The sequence below is a fragment of the Otolemur garnettii genome, unplaced genomic scaffold (assembly GCF_000181295.1).
Source record: "Otolemur garnettii isolate 467f Iridium unplaced genomic scaffold, OtoGar3 scaffold00067, whole genome shotgun sequence".
Classification (NCBI taxonomy): Eukaryota; Metazoa; Chordata; class Mammalia; order Primates; family Galagidae; genus Otolemur; species Otolemur garnettii.
In genome coordinates this window covers 7463152-7483302 of record NW_003852462.1, presented here as the reverse complement: position 1 = coordinate 7483302, position 20151 = coordinate 7463152, and the positions used below count along the sequence as shown (strand labels likewise).

Below are 20151 nucleotides of genomic sequence, written 5' to 3'. Positions count from 1 at the left end.
CCAAGGAGCTCTGCCCAGGAGAGAGGGAGGAAAAGCTGCTAGCTGTCCTTCACAGTCTCAGGGCAAAGTTCTGCGTGTTAGAGCCTGGACAGCACTGAGGTCTTTGAGGCCCTGTACTCTACTGGCTGGCTGTGTTGAGGCCCTGTATTCTACTGGCTGGCTGTGTTGAGGCCCTGTACTCTACTGGCTGGCTGTACCCACCATGCCTTGGTGAGAGGCAGTAGCATAGCCGGGCAGCATGGGGCTCAGCCAGAGCCAGAGTACATGCCCTCTGTGCTCCTCAGCAGCACAGGATCCGGGTCTCAGGAGACAGGAGGTTAGAGAGAGTTTCTGGCCCCAGCCCCGCATCTCACCTCCACACCTGGCTCACAGCTGCTCACACTGGCCTGTGCCGCTGTGACACAGAGGAAGCCAGCAAGGGAGGCTGGCGAGGTCACTTGCCCAGGGCCAGGGCTTGTTTCTGAGCCTGCTGCCAGGCCAAGGCTGCTGATAGCAGTAGGCTCTGAGGTGGGGTGGGGTGGAGTAGGGATGCTGCAGAAAGAGGAGGCCCAGGCAGGTTGGTACACTGAGGCACGGAGGGAAGAGATGGGGAAGCCCAGGAGGAGGGAAACTCCTTTGTTCAGAGCAGGATAGCAAAGCCTCCTCATGGTTCTCAGGTGTCCCTGAGTAGACCCTTTGCCCATGGATAGGCAGTGGGCAGGTAAGGGCAAGACTGACCATGGCCCTGAGATTATCAGGCCAGAGGGCAGCCCTGGGAGAGGGAAGGAGTAAGAGGGCAGCTTGGGATACCTGAGGGCCAGGGCCAGCCCAGCAGCCCTGTGGTGTCTTGTCACCTAGCTGGCTTGGGTTTGTCACCACCCCTAAGATAATACATTCATTGTGGCCACCAACAGTCCCTACTATCCCTTCTTCCCTGGCCCCCAAGGTTCTGAGGAAGGCACACTAAGCTATCCGGCCTAGGTCCAGATGGATCCCTGTCCTGGCTGCTGGGGTGGCACCTTGGCCATCCTACCTGTCTCCCTGCCTTCCCCTATAGCCAGGTGTCTGAGCCTCTGGGCTAGAGTCATGGTGAGAGAAAAGGTGAGGCTCAGGGTAACCAACCAGGCCCTGCCAGCCCCGGACTGCTCTGCCTTTAACCAGCCTGCTAGGCCCAGCTTCCTATGAACCTTGGGGAGAGAAGACTTCCCTGCCACAAGCCCACCTGGCCTAGCTAGCTGGGAGCCCTCTCTCCCTTTAAGGGAGCCTGGCATGGATTAGGCTGGCTGTTCTCCTGGTCCCAGGAGGAGAAGAAAAGGCTTTACCCTTGAGTCTTTACTCATGCCTAATGGGGGCCAGTGGTTTCAGAAGCATTCAGGGGGTGCCCTGGCCAAAGGAGCTAGGGATAGCAGGGAGAGGTACCTGGCCGACTGGGAGAGAAGCCCAGAGTGGCTGAGGTCTAGTCCCAACAATCATTAACTGCAGAGTCTTGTAATGCCCACAGTGCTAGAGGAACTGACACGTCCCCCAGCCAAGTCTATGCAGAGGTGGCTGGATATGACAAAGCACTGGGCTCCCAAAAGTGCCTGAGGCCAAGATTGGCCCCTCTCAGCCTCCTGAAGCCTCCCACCCAGGCTCGTGGGTTCCCTGCCCATGCTAGACCTCCTCACCTGCCCATAGCATGCTCACCCTGCTGCCCTGGAACCCTCATGCCATCCCTCCACAGGCCTCAGGGCCTCGTGCCCTTTAGGTCTGAAGTCTCCCTGGCCCAATCCTGGCCCCATCTTCTGTCCCCCCTGGCTTTACAGTCACATTTTGCTGCCAGCGCAGGGCACTGAAAAACTGCTGGCACTGCCAAAAACCCTGTGTGCGCTATGACTCCCCAAACATCCCTTTATTTTTATTGTTCTGTTAATTACTGTTTAAACTTTAATAAGTCACTTCGTCAGGAGGGGGGACCTGCCGTGAGCTTTTCTGTGCAAACACGGGCCAGGAGTGACTTGGGTGTAATATAACCCTTTATGCGATGTGGGAATGTTTAGATTGTAACAGAAACTTGTTATTTTAATGACAGTTGGGGGGGATCTGAGCATAGGAAAAAAAGGAGGGGTGGGCGCTCCCCTCACATCCCACCAAGAACTCGGGGCAGCCTGGCCTTGCCAGCGTTGCTCCCTTGCTGCCACAGTGGAGGGGCTGGGAACCCTTCCTGGGCTGCCTGCCGGTCAGCTCCTGCTGGTGCTGAGCAGGCAGACTGGCTTAGAGCAGGTATCTGGCCCAAGAGCAGGGGCAGGTGAGGTTCCGAGGAGAGAGTTGCGCTTGGGAAATGGAGGAGCAAGGCCCTCAGGTCCCTGGGCAGAGGTAGGCAGGGTGTGGGAGGCTGGACTCTCCCCCCCACGCTGCCCTGACAGCTACTGAGGAGGAAGCAGCCCTTGCTGCTTCTCAGGACGAGACTCTGCCCAGAGTCACTATTAAGGTCATGGCAGGCACCATGTGCGCTGCAGCCCTGTGCCAGGCACGTTGCCATAGAGGCCCTTCAGCCACACTGCGTTACAGATGAGGACCTGAGGCCCGGTGTGGAGGAAACTTGCTTAGTGTGGTGAGCTTTTAAAAGGAGCCTGTCTCTAGGGTCGATTTATCTTCTTTAGAAGCTACCGAAGCCCAGGTGCTCTAGTGTGATCTCAGAGGGCTGGACACTCCAGTGGCAATGTCGGACACTGCTCAGGCCCTACCCTGGGGTTCAAGATCATCCTCATCAGCCAATGGGGGGCTTGAGCAGGGCTCACCCTCAGGTCTCTCTTTGCTCCCATCAGAAGAAGGAGGTGGAAGGAGAGGTCAGAAGTCTGGGAACAGAGCCACTTGCCATCCTCACCAGGCCTGCCTACACATCCAGGGAAGTCAGGGTTTGGGCTCAGAGAAGGAGTGATAGTGGCCAATGCCCAATTCTACACCCAGAGGCACTTCTGCTCCAGACCTGGGAATGGGGATGCCTAGGGAGGACATCTTGCTCCTAGCATCAGTGGGGCGCTGGTTGGAACCTCAGAACACCTTTGGTCCTCTTTCATATGTCTGTCCATCCATCCACATAGATGAGCTTCAGCTCTGTGGCTGGTTCTGAAGTGGCAGAAATGATAGAACCCTGTGCCTGCCCTCAAGGGCTGGTGTCTAGCTGGGATTAGTGAAGGGGGAGGGCAGGACTGAGGGGGCCCAGCCCATCCAAGGCCTGCATGGTCCTCCAAGGAGGAAGACCCTTGCACTCCAGCTGTCTCTGCCATCCAGCTCTGCACTGCCTACCCCTAAGGGCACCACATGGAAGTGGCCTCTGCCCTCCCCCACCTCCTGCTGGGCAGAGCCAGAGGTTCAGGGACCAGGTTCCCCCTGGCTAAAGGCAGGAGCCCCCCAGACGGCTGCAGTGTAGGCCACGAATCGCTGAGGTTTTCCTTTTCTGAGCAGTGCGTTTCCCTAAATTGTCTTTGACTGCGTGCATGGGTAATGAAAGTTTATGCCCTTGTTAGAAGGACAGGCGGCCAGTTCCAGTTAGAACTGGGGCTGTCTCCCTGCCAGCCCCCTCAGCCCCCCTCCCCAGCAGGAGAGAGACAGCATGAGTACAGGAGTGTGTGTGTGTGTGTGTGTGTGTGTGTGTACGCGCACAACCTCCCCCTCCCTGGTGAATAAGAAGGCTGTTAGGGGAAGGGAGAGGGGACAGGAAAAAAAAAGAAAAAAAAATTTCCATATTTGTGTAAGTTGCTTTAAAAGCATTTTATCATGTCATAAAAAAGGGAAAGTACTCTCAGAAATTGATCCTCTCCGCCAGCCCATTGGACAGAAGGACGTTGGGATGTTAATGGCCATCCTGCTCCAGGGTGGCTTATTAAAAAATTTATACATAAATGCTTAAAATTGCATAAATTATTTAAAAAAAACCAACAAAGTAAGCAATTTGAATTCCCTCTTTTCCTCCCCTTAGCTCGGTCCCCCTTTTCTAGCCCTTCCTTGGGGCTCTCCTCGGCCCCGGGCTCCTGTCCCCCCTCCAGGGCTTTCCCCCTCTTGTCTCCACTTGCACCGCGTCCCCGACACCGGCCGCCCTCCTTCCTCCAGGGTTCCCTGCCTCACCCACAAATTAATGAAACAGCCAGCCCACCACCAAAGACTCACATGCACACGCACTAATAAAAACACCACTAATAATGCCCCAAATCGCGAAATTAAATATTAAGGCCAAAGGAGGCGGACATGGAGCGGGGCAGCCGCCACCGTAGCCGAAGTTGGAGCTGATGAGTGTGTCTCTCGCAGGCGTGGAATGTCACCCACACATCCTGGAGACTGGAGTGGGGAGTTTTATGATGGTTTTTCATTGATTTGTTTCCCCAGCGCAGCTGCCGACCTCTATTGAGGGACAAACATAATCAGCACTGACGCAAATTAGATGGTTATTCGTTTTGAAAATTGACAGAAAAACAATAAAAAAGATGAAATGCTCCCAAATCAATAGATATAATGAAATTCAAATAATCCGAGAGATGAGGTCTCCATGGCAACTGATAATGTGGAAAAGAAAACAATTTAATAAAGGACAGACACACTTTGAAAACAGATTGGGCCCGGGGAGGGGGGCGGGCCGGCGGGTGGAGGGCTGGAGTGCGGGCTGGCGAGTGAAGGATCACTGTCCGTCCCAAGGACACCCGCCATAATTAAGCGAGGCTTTCGGCCCCAGAAAGTGCAGATTCAGGTTTTAATACACAAAATTATTTCAGGAGCAGTGAATCGGAAAGTCGTTTGTAATGACCTTCCTGAGAGGCCCGGGCGCGGGGCATGTTGGAGGCTGGGCGGCCGGGCGGCTGAGTTATGGCATATTTGTGTTTTTATAGTGCGGAGGGGAGGGGGTGGGGGGGGAGGGGGGAGAAGGTTAAACAGTATTTACAGCTCAGTTGTTTTCGGAGAGGAAAGAGAAATAGAGTTCATGGGGAGATGCAGCAGGCGGGTGAGCCAGGGAGGCCTCCGGGCCAGCGGGCAGAGGAGGTGGCCCAAGCAGGTCTCCTACCTCCAGCCACTGTGCCTGCCTTCGTCCTCCCCTCAGACCCAGAGGTGACGCCTCCCCCACTCCAGTCCCTGCTGTATCTCAGCTTCTTCTAGGTATGGAGGGGGCTTTGCCCAGGCTGTGTGGACACCCTGCTACACCTTCTCAAGCGCAACGGGGAAGCAGCTCTGCAGCTGCCGTGCAGAGGCAGCACTGGACAGTTGTCCTAGCCTCGCACCCTCCAGTTCTCTGGATGGCAGCAGGTTACATGTTTAAATGGTTCTGCTCTTCCTGAGCCTATGCTGGGTCTAGAGTGTGCCCATTGAGGACCCTGAGGTGACAACATGATCCATTGCAGTGGCCTATAGCTTCCAGCTTCCCAACCAAGTACCTACCTGGGACTTTGAAAAGGGAAAAGTTCAGTTCCTTTGCGTTTGGCTGATGGGTAGGTGGGAGGCAGAGAGGAGAAAAGGAGCAAGCAGACCCTCTCTGCAGCCCTCCAGAGCCACTTGCTCAAAGTGGCAGAGCTCAGTCCTGGTAGCCTGACCCTGGGGCCCCAGCCCCCCCGGAGGCTGCAGGAGCTGTGTCTGTGCTCTGTAATGTCACCATGACTGCCGGTAGCATTTCAGTTCCCTACTTGTGCACGTGTGAGCCGGGTATGATTGTTCAAACACAGAGCTGCCTGAGTATGTGTGTGCACACAGGCACGCACGCCGTCTGTGTGCGTTTGCTCCATGTGTGTGTTTTAAATCTCCCCTGGGTGGTAACTCTTTTTTTCTCCCCTTCCTGTTTGGCTGTGACCTGGGGGAGATTGATAGCCAGCCTGTGCGGTGGATGCTAACAGTTCCTCTGATTTATAGAGTTACTTACGCTAAGTGAGGCCACTTAGACGCGTCTGGATAGTAAACCTTTTAACTGGACTAAAAAATCATAATAAATAAATAAACAAAGGGGGGCAAGCTGGGGCCCAGCAGCCTAGCACCCCTTCCAGGTTGGAGCTGTTGAGGACCAGGGGCCAGGCTGAGGATCCCTGGGGAGCAGCAGCTGTTCCTCCCCCCATAAAACTTGGAGGTCCTTCTGTTTGGAGCTGGGGATTGGGCCCAAGAGGGAAGAACCCCCCACTCCTGTCCTGGCTGGGGGAGGGGCCCCAGCTAAAGGAGATGGGGAGGGAACTGTTCAGAGGGAGGTAGGCCATGGGGTGGGCCGTGCAGGGCTGGGAGGAGGCCTAGAGAAGCAGACGTCTAACAGCCCTGTCTCACTTCCAGACTTGCTGCTCCTGTGGCACCTGTGCTGTTGGCCATGGGAATGGCTCTTGTAATGAATTAATAAACTTCCATTCCCTCATCTAAACTGAATGGTCCACAATGCGGGAACCAGGGCTGCCTGTCATGCTCACTTTGTAGCCTTAAGATTGAGCTCAGGGCCTGGTCTGCACGCTTAGAGAGTGTTGAAAGGATGTACTCACGAAAACCCAGAAGTGGGACTTGTGGCCTGTCAAGTTCATGTTCTGAGAGGGTGGCAAAGTGGAAGCTACCCCTGCAGTGTGCATACCCCTGTGACTCCAGAACACTTATTTGGGAGGCTGGGTGATGAGGGGTTGTGTTTAAGACCAGGATCTTGGATATCTAAGCCTGGTGGGAGTCAGGCTCCAGCACTGTGGGTGACGTGGGCTGTTTACAACCTTGCTCGCTGCCTCTGCTTCCTCATCTGGAAACAGGGACAGGACAACCTGCCATGTGGGAATGCTGGAGGAATCACCAAGGTGACACCATCATGGGCCCAGAACAGTCCCTGGTACAGGGGAGGTGCTCCAAAGGTGCCAGCTGCTGTAGGGCTCCAGACACCATGGGCCAGGGCAGCCACACAGTGGCCCCCCAAGTTGCCTGGCAGTGGGCAGATGGGGCCCGGCCCACCCCCATCCCATGGGACTGGTTCCTGGCCCCTGCCTCCCACCTCCTGATATACAGCGGGCATTAGGCCGCCCAAGGGGATACTGCATCCTTAGGAAGAAATATGTCCTCATTTTTCTTAAACACCGTTTCCACTGAGTGAAATGTTTAGAAGGGACGCGCAGGGAGAACTTTATTTCCTACCAGGGAGTTCAGAGCCACCAAGCAGAGCCCATAAAGCACCCGAAGCCTGGTAGCTGACAGGCAGCCCAGCCCTGAAACACATTACTCACGGGTGGGGAGGGGCTGCCAGGCTGCCCACCCCCTGGGACTTCCTCCCCCAAGGCAGGACAGGCAACTCTGAGACCCAGGGCACTGGCATGGGCCTCTCTTACCCTGAGCCTGGGCTGCCTGCAGCAGAGGGCCTGGCCCTGACCAGGTGAGGAAGGGGCAATTCTTCCAGCTTCCCTAGAGAGCAGGGAGATGGGGACAAGGGGCCCAGCTGCAGAAGCCTCCCTTTCCCACTCAGAACTGGCAGGAGCCCTGGCCTCCCCAGCCTTTGGAGGGAGTGAGGAGATTCATGCCATAACGGGCCTCTTCTCCAGAGGCCCTCCCTTCATTCGATTTCTGAAGCCGGCTGATTTGAATATTTATAAATATCAGTAAATTATTTATTGTAGCAATCTGCTGCACCATTTTACCCATCTCAGTTAACACTTTAAGGGGCTCCATGTTATGAGAACAGGAATTGGGTGTAAGGTGGGGATGGAGTAGGGGTGAAAGGAACCCCAGCAAGGAGGTCTGGGACTTCCCAGAGCTGGTCCAGGAGCTTTTGCAAGCTCTTGGCCAGGGGCAGCACAGGCTCTGGGGAGTCTATAGCTCCAGGGTCAGCATCCTCTTCTACCTGATGGGACGATGAGAGTGCCTGCTCCACTGAGTCACTAAAGGTCCCCTGATAGTGCCCCCAAAGGGAGATGTCTCTCTTTCCCCACTACTGCCCCAGACCTCCCGATTTCTGGACCAGGTGAGAACTCCTGGCCTGGGCACCTCATCTCCCTGCTGTCCTCTCCCAGGGCTCAGCTGCCTTTTTCGAGGTCTGTGCCCACCAGGCCATGTGCTCAGTGCAGACAGGTGCCCTCTCACCTTCCTTTCCTGCGGCTCTTCTACACAGAGAGAGTTTGCCTAGGGCTGGAGCTAGCAAGGCAGAGCCAGGCCTTGACCACAGAGGCTAAGCCGTGACCTGGTCCTGTGCCACCTCCCTCCCCTGGCTGGTCCAAAGCCACTGGGGCTGGAGGCTGAGAGATTTACCAGGAGCAAATGGGGTTCTCTGCCTGTGTGCATATCTCAGGCCTGGCTAGATCCACTGCAGCTGCCCCTCCCTCAGACACCCCTCCCCTTGTCTCCAGGGTCTGTCCCTGTCCTCTCCCTCGGTGAACAGAGCAGGAGTCCCCTTGCCTTCCCACCCTCTGGTCCAAGCCGGCCTCCTGGGCAGCATTGTTCCCAGAGGAAGCGTCCAGTGTAAATAGAGCAGCGGGCTGGCTGGTGGCGGGAAGGAGATGAAAGGGGCAATGACAGGGCCGGGGACGGATGGCTTCCTTCCATTGAGGCCTGGCCACGGAGTTTATATTTTGGGGAAGAAAGTCAGAGGAATGTTTACATGGACAGGAGTCTGGGGTCAGCCCACGGGGGGGGTAGTCTGTAGATCCCAGGGTCCTGATGGAGAGGCAGGGCAGCAAGCCCCACAGGCTGTCCCAGAAGGCAGCGGACAGATAAGACCTTAGCTCACACCCGCACCTGCACCCACCCCCGAGCCCTGCATGTGTTGGCACTTATGAGCCTAAGTCCTGCCTCTGCCGCCTGCCCGTGTGTCCCAGTCCCATGCACTTCCCTCCACCTCCACCTCTGAGACCCTCAGTAGAGTCAGAGGGAGGGCAACATCTGGAAGGCAGGTGGGCTGAGGCAGAGTGGCAGCTGGAGGGCAGGTGTAGGGGGAGTCAGCAAGAGCAAAGGGGCCTGGGGGTTGGGGGTGGGTCCTGGGTGCACAGCTGTATCGCAGCTGGTGGGGGCCCAAGCAGGGACTGAGCTAGGCACACAGCCGAGATTGGGAGAGGGTGGGCTGGGCTGGGTGGGCCAAGGTGCAGGGAGGCTCCAGGATGGGTGGGAGCCCAGGGAGGGGGTGTCACCAACAGCAAGTGCAGCCCTGGGAGCTTCTGCTTCCCCTTCCTTAGGATAAATATTTATAGATTCATTTGCTGTCTGCCATACGCACTTGGCTACTTACCTACCTCCTGGTAAAAATAGTGTGTGTTCCCCCACTCCCATCCTTCCCTTCCCCATCCAGGGCAGGGGCCAAAGGGGACCGGGTGAGGCCTGCTCCCTGGAGGCCTGTTGTAGAAAACTTGGTACCACAGAAACTACTGGCTGGCCCCAAGGCTGAGTGGAATGGTGTGATGATTGGAGCCCTGTGTCCGTGTGGGGACTTGGGTGTGGCCACACAGATGTGGATGTGTGGACAGACCTGGGTAGAGTGGGCATCCAGCTGGGACAAAGGTCCAAGGCCCTGAGTCAAGGGCCACACTGGGCTGGGATCATCCGGTTCCCTGTGGGTCAGGTGCAGACATAGATATAGGCAGCTGGGTATAAGGCAAGGATATGGCTGGGACCACAGGGCATCTGTGTGTGTCAGGGGACGGTTATTGGTGTGTACTAGTCAAGTGTACCTGTGGGGTGAGGCTCCTGGGCAGACATAGGTGTTGCCACTCCTGTCAGTAGGCCCTTCACTGGGTTCCAGGTACATGCGTGTTTCTGGTGCGAGGCAGTATGATGAGGCCCCTTCTGACCATGGATCTGCGGAGCAGAGCCCCTGCCGTCACTTAGCCTTGGGAACTATACAGAGACTTGGACATGTTCGTTCTCTGGTGATGGCCAATTGACTAGACTGTGGAGAAGCACTCTTTGATGGTGCTCCTTATATACAAAATGAGCGTGAGCTGAGACCCTGTCTGCCAGGGCAACTGCCCATTCCCAGCTCTACCACAGGGCCTGACGCACAGTAGGAGCTCACTGAATGGATGGAGGGACAGACAGGCAGGTGGACAGATAGATTAAGCATGTGGGGTCACTGTGTGTGTTCACCCTTGCCAGCGTTTGGGGCAGATCCCAAGGTGTGCCGATGGGCTTGCCCCAAGCCCCTCAGTGCCCTGATCAGGGACAGAGGTTAGGCTGAGCTGCTGTAAGAGAAGAGGCTAGCTCTTAATCAGCCTGGTTAGGGTTTCTGGCTGTTAACTTTAAGCTGTCAAGTTCAGGGATTAGGTGCTGTGGCTGCTGCTTCTGTGCTCCCTGTTGGAAATCTAAGGTACCTCAGCTATTCCAGTGGAGCCCTTTAGGCTGGAAGGAGGGTGTCCCAGGGCCAGCGAGGCCTTCAGGGGCCACAGGAGCTGGCCAAGGCAGAAGAGGGAGAGTGAGGTCCTAAGATAGGTACTAGTGGCCCCAGGAAGGGCTGTGAGGAACTGCACTTGGACAGCTCTTACTGACTAAGGGACAGGGAGTGAGCTGTGCAAGGCTGAGGAAGACTGTGACAGCCAGGAGGGAACTAAGAAATCGGAGGCCTTCAGGAAGGTCCTGGGTAGCTGGGAGCAAAAGAGAGACTGCTTTCTGATGAGCAGAGAGGTTGGAGTCAGGTGGGGCCCAGGGGCCTGGCATGGCAGGGGAGCTACCTGGGGATGGATGCTCAGGTGGGGAAGGTACCAGCAAAGTGCTGCCGGGACAGTAAGGCCGGAGGTTAGCAGAGGCTGGTCCTGGCACCCAGGGACTTCCTGCCCGAGGATGTGTTGTGATGTAGTGTGCTCACTAATGGAACTGGCCACCAGCAATGCAGCACTATCACCTGCCAGCTTGACCCTACAACCAGTTCTTTAACCTGCCTGGGCTATGTTTTTCTCATATGTCAAAGGGCACTTCACCTCTCAAAAGATCGCACCATGTATTTAAAGAGTCATTCATTCATTTGTTCATTTACAGACGAGACTACCTACTCTGTTCCAGGCTCTGAGGATAGTGATTCTTGAGCTCTGTCCCAGGAGCCCAGGGACACTAAGGGAGACCAATACATATTGGGCAGTCTCAGGGCAGCACTGGGGAACCTGTGGCAGGGGGTGGAGGGCTGCTAGGTGGCCAGGCTATGCTTGGCATGCACACCTCTGATCTCCATCCCTCCTTCGTCTCCGCAGCTGAAGGCACGCGGTGCACCGACCCGCCAGCAGGCAAGCCCCCCATGGCGGCCAAGCGCAAGGGTGGCCTGAAGCTCAATGCCATCTGTGCCAAGCTGAGTCGCCAGGTGGTGGTGGAGAAGGGGGCAGAGGCTGGCTCCCATGCTGAGGGTAGCCCACTGCAGCCCCGGGACAAAGAGCGCAGTGGCCCTGAGTCTGGGATGGCCCGGGCCCCCCGCAGTGAGGAAGACAAGAGGAGAGCAGTGATCGAGAAGTGGGTCAATGGAGAGTACAGTGAGGACCCAGCACCTGCACCTGTGCTGGGCCGCATTGCCCGTGAGGGCCTGGAGCTGCCACCCGAAGGCGTCTACATGGTGCAGCCCCAGGGCTGCAGCGATGAGGAAGACCACACAGAAGAACCCACCAAGGATGGCAGCGTCCTGGAGGAGAAGGACTCAGATGGGGTGGCCTCCAAGGATGAGAGTGGCCCCAGTGCCAGACAGGCTTCAGGTGGGTGTCTGGCCTTGGAAGGGAGGGTGATGGTGGGACACCCTGGGAGGCCTAACAGGAAAGGGGCAGTGTGTGTTCAGGGAGCCTTCCTTGCCCCTGCTCCAAGTACCGGCACCTTATCTGGCCCTAGAGACTCCTGGGGGCGGGGACAAGGCAAGAACTGGAATGGGGGCAGCCCAGGGCAAGCCAGGTAAGGGCTGTCCCAATGGTACAGGGCTGCCACACCACGGGGTTTTCAAGAAACCACGGATGGATGAACAGGTGGGGTTAGATGGATTATAGGATGGACATATGGACAAACACACAGAGTAGAGGAGAGGACAGCTAGTGGGTGGGTAGCACTGTTTACGCACACCTGCAGAGGGGCAAGCCTGTTGGAGACCACAGTCAGTGGCCACAAGTGGGAGGAGAATAGTCAGTACTGTGAACTATAGGAGCGAGATTTCTCTGAGTGCCCAGGCTAGGCTTTGTTCTCATGGCCCGCCCCTCAGCCTTCTCCTTCCTAAGCCTCTGTCCTGACCCTCCCAGGCAGGACTGCTCAGGGCCACGAGGATCGCCCGCCCAGCCAGCATATCCCCTTACACCCAGCTGCCCTGGACATGGTCCTTTGGCTGACCTCTTTTCCACGAGATGGCTGAGGGCTGACTTTTCTGATGTCTCCTTGTCCTCAGGACCCAGAGCAGTCCCGTACACCTTCTGTTCCAGGGAGGGCAGGAAAAGGGGACACCACTAAGACTGGAGCCCCAGAGTCTGGATCTTTCTCTACCCCAGTCTCCCTCCCAGGCTCGTGCCTGGTGCCCTGAGCCTTCCCTGCCCCCTTCCCCCTGCAGCGAGGGGCGCATCTCCTCCCTGTGCGGGGAGCCCTGCGCAGCCACATAATTATGCATATAAGATATAAACAGAGCTGTTTAATTATCCTTCGCCACATCAGTGACAGAGTAATTAACAAACATTGCAAGATCAATGAGGAAAAGTGTGACCTTCAGTTTCCTCTGATAGGAAAAGCCCTTGCCGTTCCCAGACACAAGGTGATTGTGCTGGGCCTAAAGAGAGGAAAGGGACGCAACAAGGGCCACCATCCCTTCCCACACCCCACCTTGCCCAGGGGAGGTGAGCAGGCCTCAACTCTGGCCCGCACCCTCCAGGGGAACAGATTGCTGGCAGAGAGCAGAGCTGGGATTGCCAGGGTGCTGCAGGCCCCCCCAACCCAGCCCAGCACCTGGGATAGACAGTCAGCCCTGGGCACTGGAAAGAGCCTGCTGGAGCCCCAGCTGCCCACCATGGGCTTGGCCCCCAGGCCATCTACTCTGGTTGGAGCTCAGGGACACAGGCTACTGGGACCCCTGCCTGGCCCCCTCCCTGTTCTGAGCTGCCTGCCCTTCAAAACCCTCTGTTTCTCTGCCATATATAGAGAGAGTTCAGCTGCCTCCAGCTATTTTTAGCCCCTTTTCCTGGTCTCTGAGCTACTGAATCCAGCAGGCTGGGCCCCCAACCTTGTGTAGCTTGAGGTCAGGACAGTGACTGACCTGTCTCCCTGTCCTAGGGGACATGTCTGCATGTTCCGTGCATCATTCTGCCTGCCTGAAGCCCAGGTGGCAGCCTGTGAGTGTCCTTTCCTTACCCAGTGGGGTCCCAGACTCTCCTAGGAGCTCAGAGCCTGTCCCTGCACACCCTGCTAGGTGTTCTCCCCTGCCCCAGCAGACCCCTCCGGAGGGGTCTTGCTGCTCTCAAGTGTGCCCAAGTGGGCTGGCTTGCACACGAGTGGAGAGAACACACTGTCCCCCGGGGCCCAGGTGGGTCTCATGGTCCTGTGTGCACCCAACCTTGATCTGAGGTGTAGCACATGTTCAGTGGAGGAATGAGTGTTCGTGGGGACAGGGCCCCACATCGACTGTGGCGTGTGGTTGCATGTGGAAGGGGAGGAACTCAGCGCTGCAGTGGGCCTGTCTTCCTCCCGGCATCCTGAGAACTTGTCCTGGGAGCTGGGTGTAGGATTTGGGGGACTTATGTACATGTGTGTCTGTAGAGTTGGGCAAAGTAGCCAAGAATATGAGCTTACAGGTCTGTGCGAGTGTTAGGTGTCTGTGTGTAAGTGTGTGTATCGTGTGTATGAGCGTATGTGAAAGTGTGAGGTATGTGTGTGAGTGTGCATGTGTCGAGTATGTTATGGGAGCGTGCACGTGATTGTGTCTGGTTGTGTGTGCAAGTGCATAAGAGAGTGTGAGGTGTGTGTGTCAGATGTGTTATGGGAGCGTGTATGGGATTGTGTCTGGTTGTGTGTGTGTGAGTATGTGCATATGTGTGTTTTTTCACATCACTGTAGGGAGGTCACTGTAGGCTTCTGTCAGTGTTCCTGGGCTAGGGACAGTGGTAAGGATGGCTGCACAGTACTTGGGCCTTGCCCAGGCCTCTGCTGTTCCTAGGTGACACAGCCTTGTGTATGAGCAAGAGTAACTGAAGGATAACAGGGGAGTTTGGAGGACGCATCCATGTCCTAAACCCTGGATGGGTGGGGGCCCTAAATGAGTCTGATAGGCATGGCCCCTGCCCTCTCATCTATGCTGTCTGGGACCAACAGCCTGGGAACGCTTGAGGAGGCAAAGAGGCTAGGTCTTAGGGAGTCTTGGGGTGAGCCCAAGACTGAGCCCCTCATCCACTGAAGACATCCAGTTGTGGGGATCAGGGTAGATCCTCCAGCCAGGCCACTTCTGTCCCCACCCAGAGCATCGCCCTCAGCCCCTAGGCTTCCTCCTGACTGCCCAGCCCCAGTCCACATCCTCACCTGTCCCAGCCCCTGTTCTCACTGGCCCCCTCCCGGCAGGCAGGTTGGGCTCTGGCCTCACTTCCAGTAAAATGACTTCTCTTTCATATTAGGCCAAGGCGAGAGAGCGGAGACATTTATGAAACTTTGTTTAATGTACTGAAAAGCCATCGGCCAGAACATTTAGGAAATTGATTTTCCTGGCATTGATGAACTCGTTTTATTTTACCCCAGTATTAATTACTTTTTTTTAAAACAAATTAATTTAAGAGTCGTAAAACCTAACAAGTGAGCCAAATGTCCATAGATCATGTCCTGCTCCACCCCCTCCCCACACTGGCTCCTCCCTCCATGGGTGGGGGCTGGCAGTGAAGGGACTCCTTCCCCTGGCCCCCTCCCAGAGTGACCCGCCCCCTCCTCCCACGTAGGTGAGGCTTCCTCACTGCGGGACTATGCAGCCTCCACCATGACCGAGTTCCTTGGCATGTTTGGCTATGACGACCAGAACACAAGGGACGAACTGGCCAGGAAAATCAACTTTGAGAAGATGCATGCGGGCTCCACCCCTGAGGCGGCCACCTCCTCTTTGCCACCCACCTCTGAAGACACCCTCAGCAAGCGGGCGCGTTTCTCTAAGTACGAGGAGTACATCCGCAAGCTCAAGGCTGGAGAGCAGCTCTCGTGGCCAGCCCATGGCACCAAGGCCGAGGAGCGGGTGGGCAAGGAGGTAGTAGGCCCCCTGCCCAGCTTGCGGCTGCCCAGCAGCACAGCACACCTGGAGACCAAGGCCACCATCCTGCCCCTACCATCACACAGCAGTGTCCAGATGCAGAACCTGGTGGCGCGTGCCTCCAAGTATGACTTCTTTATCCAAAAACTGAAGACAGGCGAGAACCTGCGGCCCCAGAACGGAAGCACCTATAAGAAGCCGTCCAAGTATGACCTGGAGAACGTCAAGTACCTGCACCTTTTCAAACCCGGGGAGGGCAACCCGGACATGGGTGGGGCCATCGCCTTCAAGACAGGCAAGGTGGGGCGCCCCTCCAAGTACGACGTCCGGGGCATCCAGAAGCCAGGCCCCACCAAGGTTCCTCCTGCCCCTAGCCTGGCTCCTGCACCCCTCACCAGTGTGCCCAGTGCTCCCAGCACCCCTGGGCCAGGGCCTGAGCCACCTGCTTCCTTGTCCTTCAACACTCCTGAGTACCTGAAGTCAACCTTCTCCAAAACAGACTCCATCACCACGGGGACCGTCTCCACTGTCAAGTAAGGCATGCCCCTCCCACTGCCACTGAGCCTGGGGGCTGGGCTAGGTGGGAGGCCTTGTCCCCATGTGTGAAGCTCACACTTGGGGACATGTATGCCGCATACCATATGCACACCCACCAAGCACCCAGGGCTCCACATGCACACCTGTGCACAGGTGCATACAACCACATGTTTACTCTTGGACCCGCATCACTGCTGTGCCCTTGACCCGCACACTGTGCCCCCGTGTACCCTGGCACGCTTCCACACCAGGTGCTGCGTGCACTGCACATTTGCTTACATGCATCTCTGCATGGACTGTGGGCACCTCATTTGCCCAAGGCAGGCTCGTGGTTGGCTGAGAACACTGACCTCCAGGGGTGAGGGTGCTGGGTCCAGGCCACTGGCCTTTACTCCCAGGTAGGGGACGGGGGTGGGTGTGTCTACACCTTTTCAGCCTTAAGCTAGGGACAGCGGAAAAGCCTGGATGATAAAGAAATGGATCATCTGGGGCTGAGCAAGACCCTCCTTCAAAGCCCTTCTCTCCACTACACCAGCACAGGGGTCCCCAGACCCTGGGGCACCGTATGCCTACAGGCAGATCTTGTTAGCACCCACCAGCCTGAGGGTGTGGAGGGGTTCTCTCTGCCCAACTGCCCTGGCTCAGTGCTGCCCTGTCCCCACCCCCAGAGCCCTCCCCAGGGGGTGCCTGGTGCCCTCTTCAGCCAGTAGTTTCTCGATTGTCCCTGTGAGTCTAAGAGGGCCAGGCTCGGCGCTTCAGCTAACCCTAGACTGCCTTTGCTCCAGGCGGAGCCCTCCAGCTCCACCTGCCCCAAGTGCCCCACCCTCGTCAGAATTGGGCTCATTCAACCTCTGCTTCTACGAGGGACTTTCTTAGTGCCACCCTTAGTGCCTCGAAATACTGAAGAGCAAAGGAGAGAAAGGCAGGGCCCCAGGGCAGGGAGCTGCCCACCAGACGTTCCTGGGACTGAGACCACCCCTGTCCACTAATTGGCTGTGCCCTGTGTGTCTCTCACCAGGAACGGATTGCCCACAGATAAACCAGCTGTCACCGAAGATGTAAACATTTACCAGAAATACATTGCCAGGTAGGCCCCTGGGGAGGAGCCTGCCCTGGAGAGAAGGTGGGGGGCCAGGAGTGCCTGGAGACTCAGACCATCCATCTGACATCTGACTGCCAGGGCCAAGGTGGCTGCCTTCTCCCACCTCTACCAACTCCTATCACCAAACTCCCTCAGCCCCTTTAGGGTAGTCTAGGCTACACAGTCCTTGCACAGCTTATACCCCAAATAGGGCCAAGGTGTAGGCAGGGCACAACGCAGGTCCTAGCTGCAGGGGAAGGCACCTCCTTCAGGGTCAGGGGACCTAGGTCCTGCCCTCAGAGCCTGCGGTAGGACACAGGCCATTGCAGAGCTGTCAGGGCTGAGAAGGGGTGTGTACAGTTGTCCTCACAGACTTGGCCCAGTGGGCTTCCCTGGCCTGGACACCACATGACTCTAGACCCACCCCTGTTTATCCTATAGGCCATAGGATTGGTAGGTGAAGAGCCTTCACTGCTGCAAATTCCCCCAAATGAGACACTATCCCCACCCCTGCCCCCCATGCTGCAGGGTCTGTGGGGCAGCATGTGGCAAGAGCCAGGCCTGGCATCTGTCTTCCCACCCATCGTCCAGGTTCTTCCTGTCCACCTCCATCTATCTACCTCCATGCCCCTGTGTCTTTTCAGCTTTGCTTGGTTCTGTCTTCCCTTTATTATTGTTATTATTACCATTATTATTAGTACCTCAGCAGATGGCCTTTTTGGCAGCTTCAGCTTTAATATTTATTTGCAAGTGGATTTCCCCCTACAATAGGGCTTTTTCTCACTCTCCTGCAATCTCACATCATCCTGGGAGGGGGACAGGCAGGCTGAATGAGCCACCTTCTCCACAGTTGTCATAGTGTCCTCTCTCCAGAGTGGCCACTACAACCTATGAGAACCACGTCCCAGCATCACTGGGGCCTTGGGAAAGAACACAATTTTCTGGGAGGTGGGCAGTGACCAGGCAGCACGAGCTTCTGGCTGCAGAGTTGGCTGGAGAGTGAGCTCCCTACCACAGGAAGCCAAACAGATGCTGTGCTTTAAAAATTCATAACTCTGGACTGTTTCAAGTGTCAGGAAAAGCCCAGGACAGGGAGAGCCCTTTAACGCCTCTCAGCAGCAAGACCCTGGGCTGGCCCAGCCAAGGCCCCTAGTACCTGGCCAGAGCTGGATGGAGGGTGGCAGGTGGGAGTTAGGTACCTGCAAAAAGAGCAGTTGGCCTGCTGTGAGGGCTCCACTGTCCCTCCCATTCCAGATCCTCCCTTTGTCTGTCCCCCATTGCTGGGGATTTCAGCCTGCCCCCGCTTCTTCCTGCCCCACCTTAGGGCCAGGACTCGCCCTCTCGCCCTACGTGGTACTCCCCAGCTGATGCAGCAGGCATGCAGCTCTGCAGGGCTAGCTTTCCATTGGCTCAGTCACTCACCCTAGCCTTCCCAGGCCTCTTTCTCCCTGTCCTCTGCCCCTCCACATCCCCACATGGGGTCCAGGGCCCTTGGAATCCCCATAGCACATAGAGGTGGCTACTCAGGTGAGGGCCCTGGAAGAGGCCTCCCTGAGGCTGGCACCTGGACAGGGCCTGACCCCACCCCTCATCTCTTCAGGTTCTCGGGCAGTCAGCACTGTGGCCACATCCACTGTGCCTACCAGTATCGGGAGCACTACCATTGCCTTGACCCTGAGTGCAACTACCAGGTATGAGCTGCACAGGGCCCCGCTCCGCTACCCGCCCACTAGCACAGCATGGAGGCTCTTCCTGAAAGTGGGACCAGGGTTCTTAGTTTAATTTGGGCCACTTGAACTTGAGTTGGGCGGGCATAGACCAGAAAATCTACCAGCCTGTCAGTGGTCTCTGATTCTTGCTGACCAAGCAGCTATTAAGATCCAGAGCCATTTACATCCTGGTAATCATAATTTAAGTTCCCTTTCATTGAGAGTAGGCCATGTACCAAGGACTGAGCCAGTCAGCCTGTGCATCTCACCTATTTGATGCTTTGCAGTGACCTTGGCAGGTTGGTATTACTACCCCATTTTAGAGATGATGACATTGAAGTTCAGACAGTGTCACTGTGTCTAAAGCCACTTAGTGATAACACAGCTGGTCAGTCAGGTGGGAGTTCAGGCAGCCTGCATACCTGTGTCACCAGGGAGCCCAGCCTGTTACAGCCTGAGAATGAGCTGTCACCCACCAGAGCCTCTGCCTTTAAGGCCTGCCCTGATTTATTGTGTGCTCCTAGGCATGGCTTCTGGCAGTCTGGGGGAAGGTCAGAGAGAGATGTGGTTCTTGAGCCTTTGGGAATGGTGTGCCTGGAACAGACCTTGGATAGTCTGAGCAGCCTCCACCCCAAGCAGGGTAGTTTACCAGGATACCTGAGGACCCTTGGGCCAGCAGCTGGCCCAGGTGCTCTTGCACATTGGTAAGGGCAGGGGAGCGGATGGAGGGGGGGCCCGGGCTCCTCCTGACTGACGGCTGTCTCCCGGCAGAGGTTCACGAGTAAGCAGGATGTGATCCGACACTACAACATGCACAAGAAGCGGGACAACTCCCTGCAACATGGCTTCATGCGCTTCAGCCCGCTGGACGACTGCAGTGTCTACTACCACGGCTGCCACCTCAACGGGAAGAGCACCCACTACCACTGCATGCAGGTGCCGTCCGCCCCCTTCCCCAGTGCCTAGGGCTGCCCCCGGCTGGTCTTCTCAGGCCCAGGCAGCTCCAGGACCTCAAAACAACTCCAGCTTGGGCCCTCCCCTGCTCAAGCCCCCATCCCAGAGGCAGAGCTGCCCTGCTGGGCAGGGGTCCTACTTGATCAGGAGCCCCCCTCTTTCTGGCTTAGGACTGGAACCAGGAGTCCAGGGGGCTCAAGCCTGGGTAGTATCTGGTGGGCCAGGGCGGGGCCTTCCCCATGGCCATACTTGGTGTGGATGAAATTCAGTGAGCTGTTTATACAGACCGACAATTTTTAGGCTTTAACACCAAGAGCAGCATTGCAAATGATTCCTGAGGAGGTTTTTGTTTAATTCTTTGTTTTAATGCCACACAGAGCCTGGGCTTTTTCAAGGTGTCAGACCGAGGAGGAGCGACTTTGGGTTGCAAATAGCAGCTGCTGAGCCTCCCCCCAGTATTTGTCAGGGGTTGTTATGGCCCCATGAAACAACCTGGGCTGCAAGCAGAGGGGGGCCGCCCTCTGGGCTCTGAGATGGTGCAGACACTGGCACAGGCCAGCCTTCAAGAGTGTTCAGATTCCACTGGTTTTTACTCAATATGGCAACATTGCCTGCCTGGCCCAGCTGGGGTGGGGTGGGAGGGCTCAAGCCCAGGAACCATCCACTAAGCAAATCTCTGGGCTCAAGGTGACCTCCTGGCCTCTAGGGTCTAGCCCCTATCCCAGGTAGAGCTGCAGACTGGGACTCAACACCCAACTCCTGCAGGATGAGGCTCCCTCCCC

The 20151-nt window shown here is 56.6% G+C and overlaps 1 protein-coding gene across 2 annotated transcripts in view; it reads left to right on the top strand.

Annotated features, from left to right (window-relative positions):
- Nucleotides 1-20151, top strand: part of CASZ1 (castor zinc finger 1) — a 145228-nt gene that overhangs the window by 109411 nt on the left and 15666 nt on the right. For both annotated transcript variants that reach the window (XM_003793341.2, XM_012807353.1), the window contains 5 exons: nt 11109-11597; nt 14787-15621; nt 16644-16712; nt 18307-18397; nt 19187-19351. In XM_003793341.2, the coding sequence (XP_003793389.1) occupies nt 11109-11597; nt 14787-15621; nt 16644-16712; nt 18307-18397; nt 19187-19351 (1649 nt within the window). The remainder of the gene's footprint in view (nt 1-11108; nt 11598-14786; nt 15622-16643; nt 16713-18306; nt 18398-19186; nt 19352-20151) is intronic.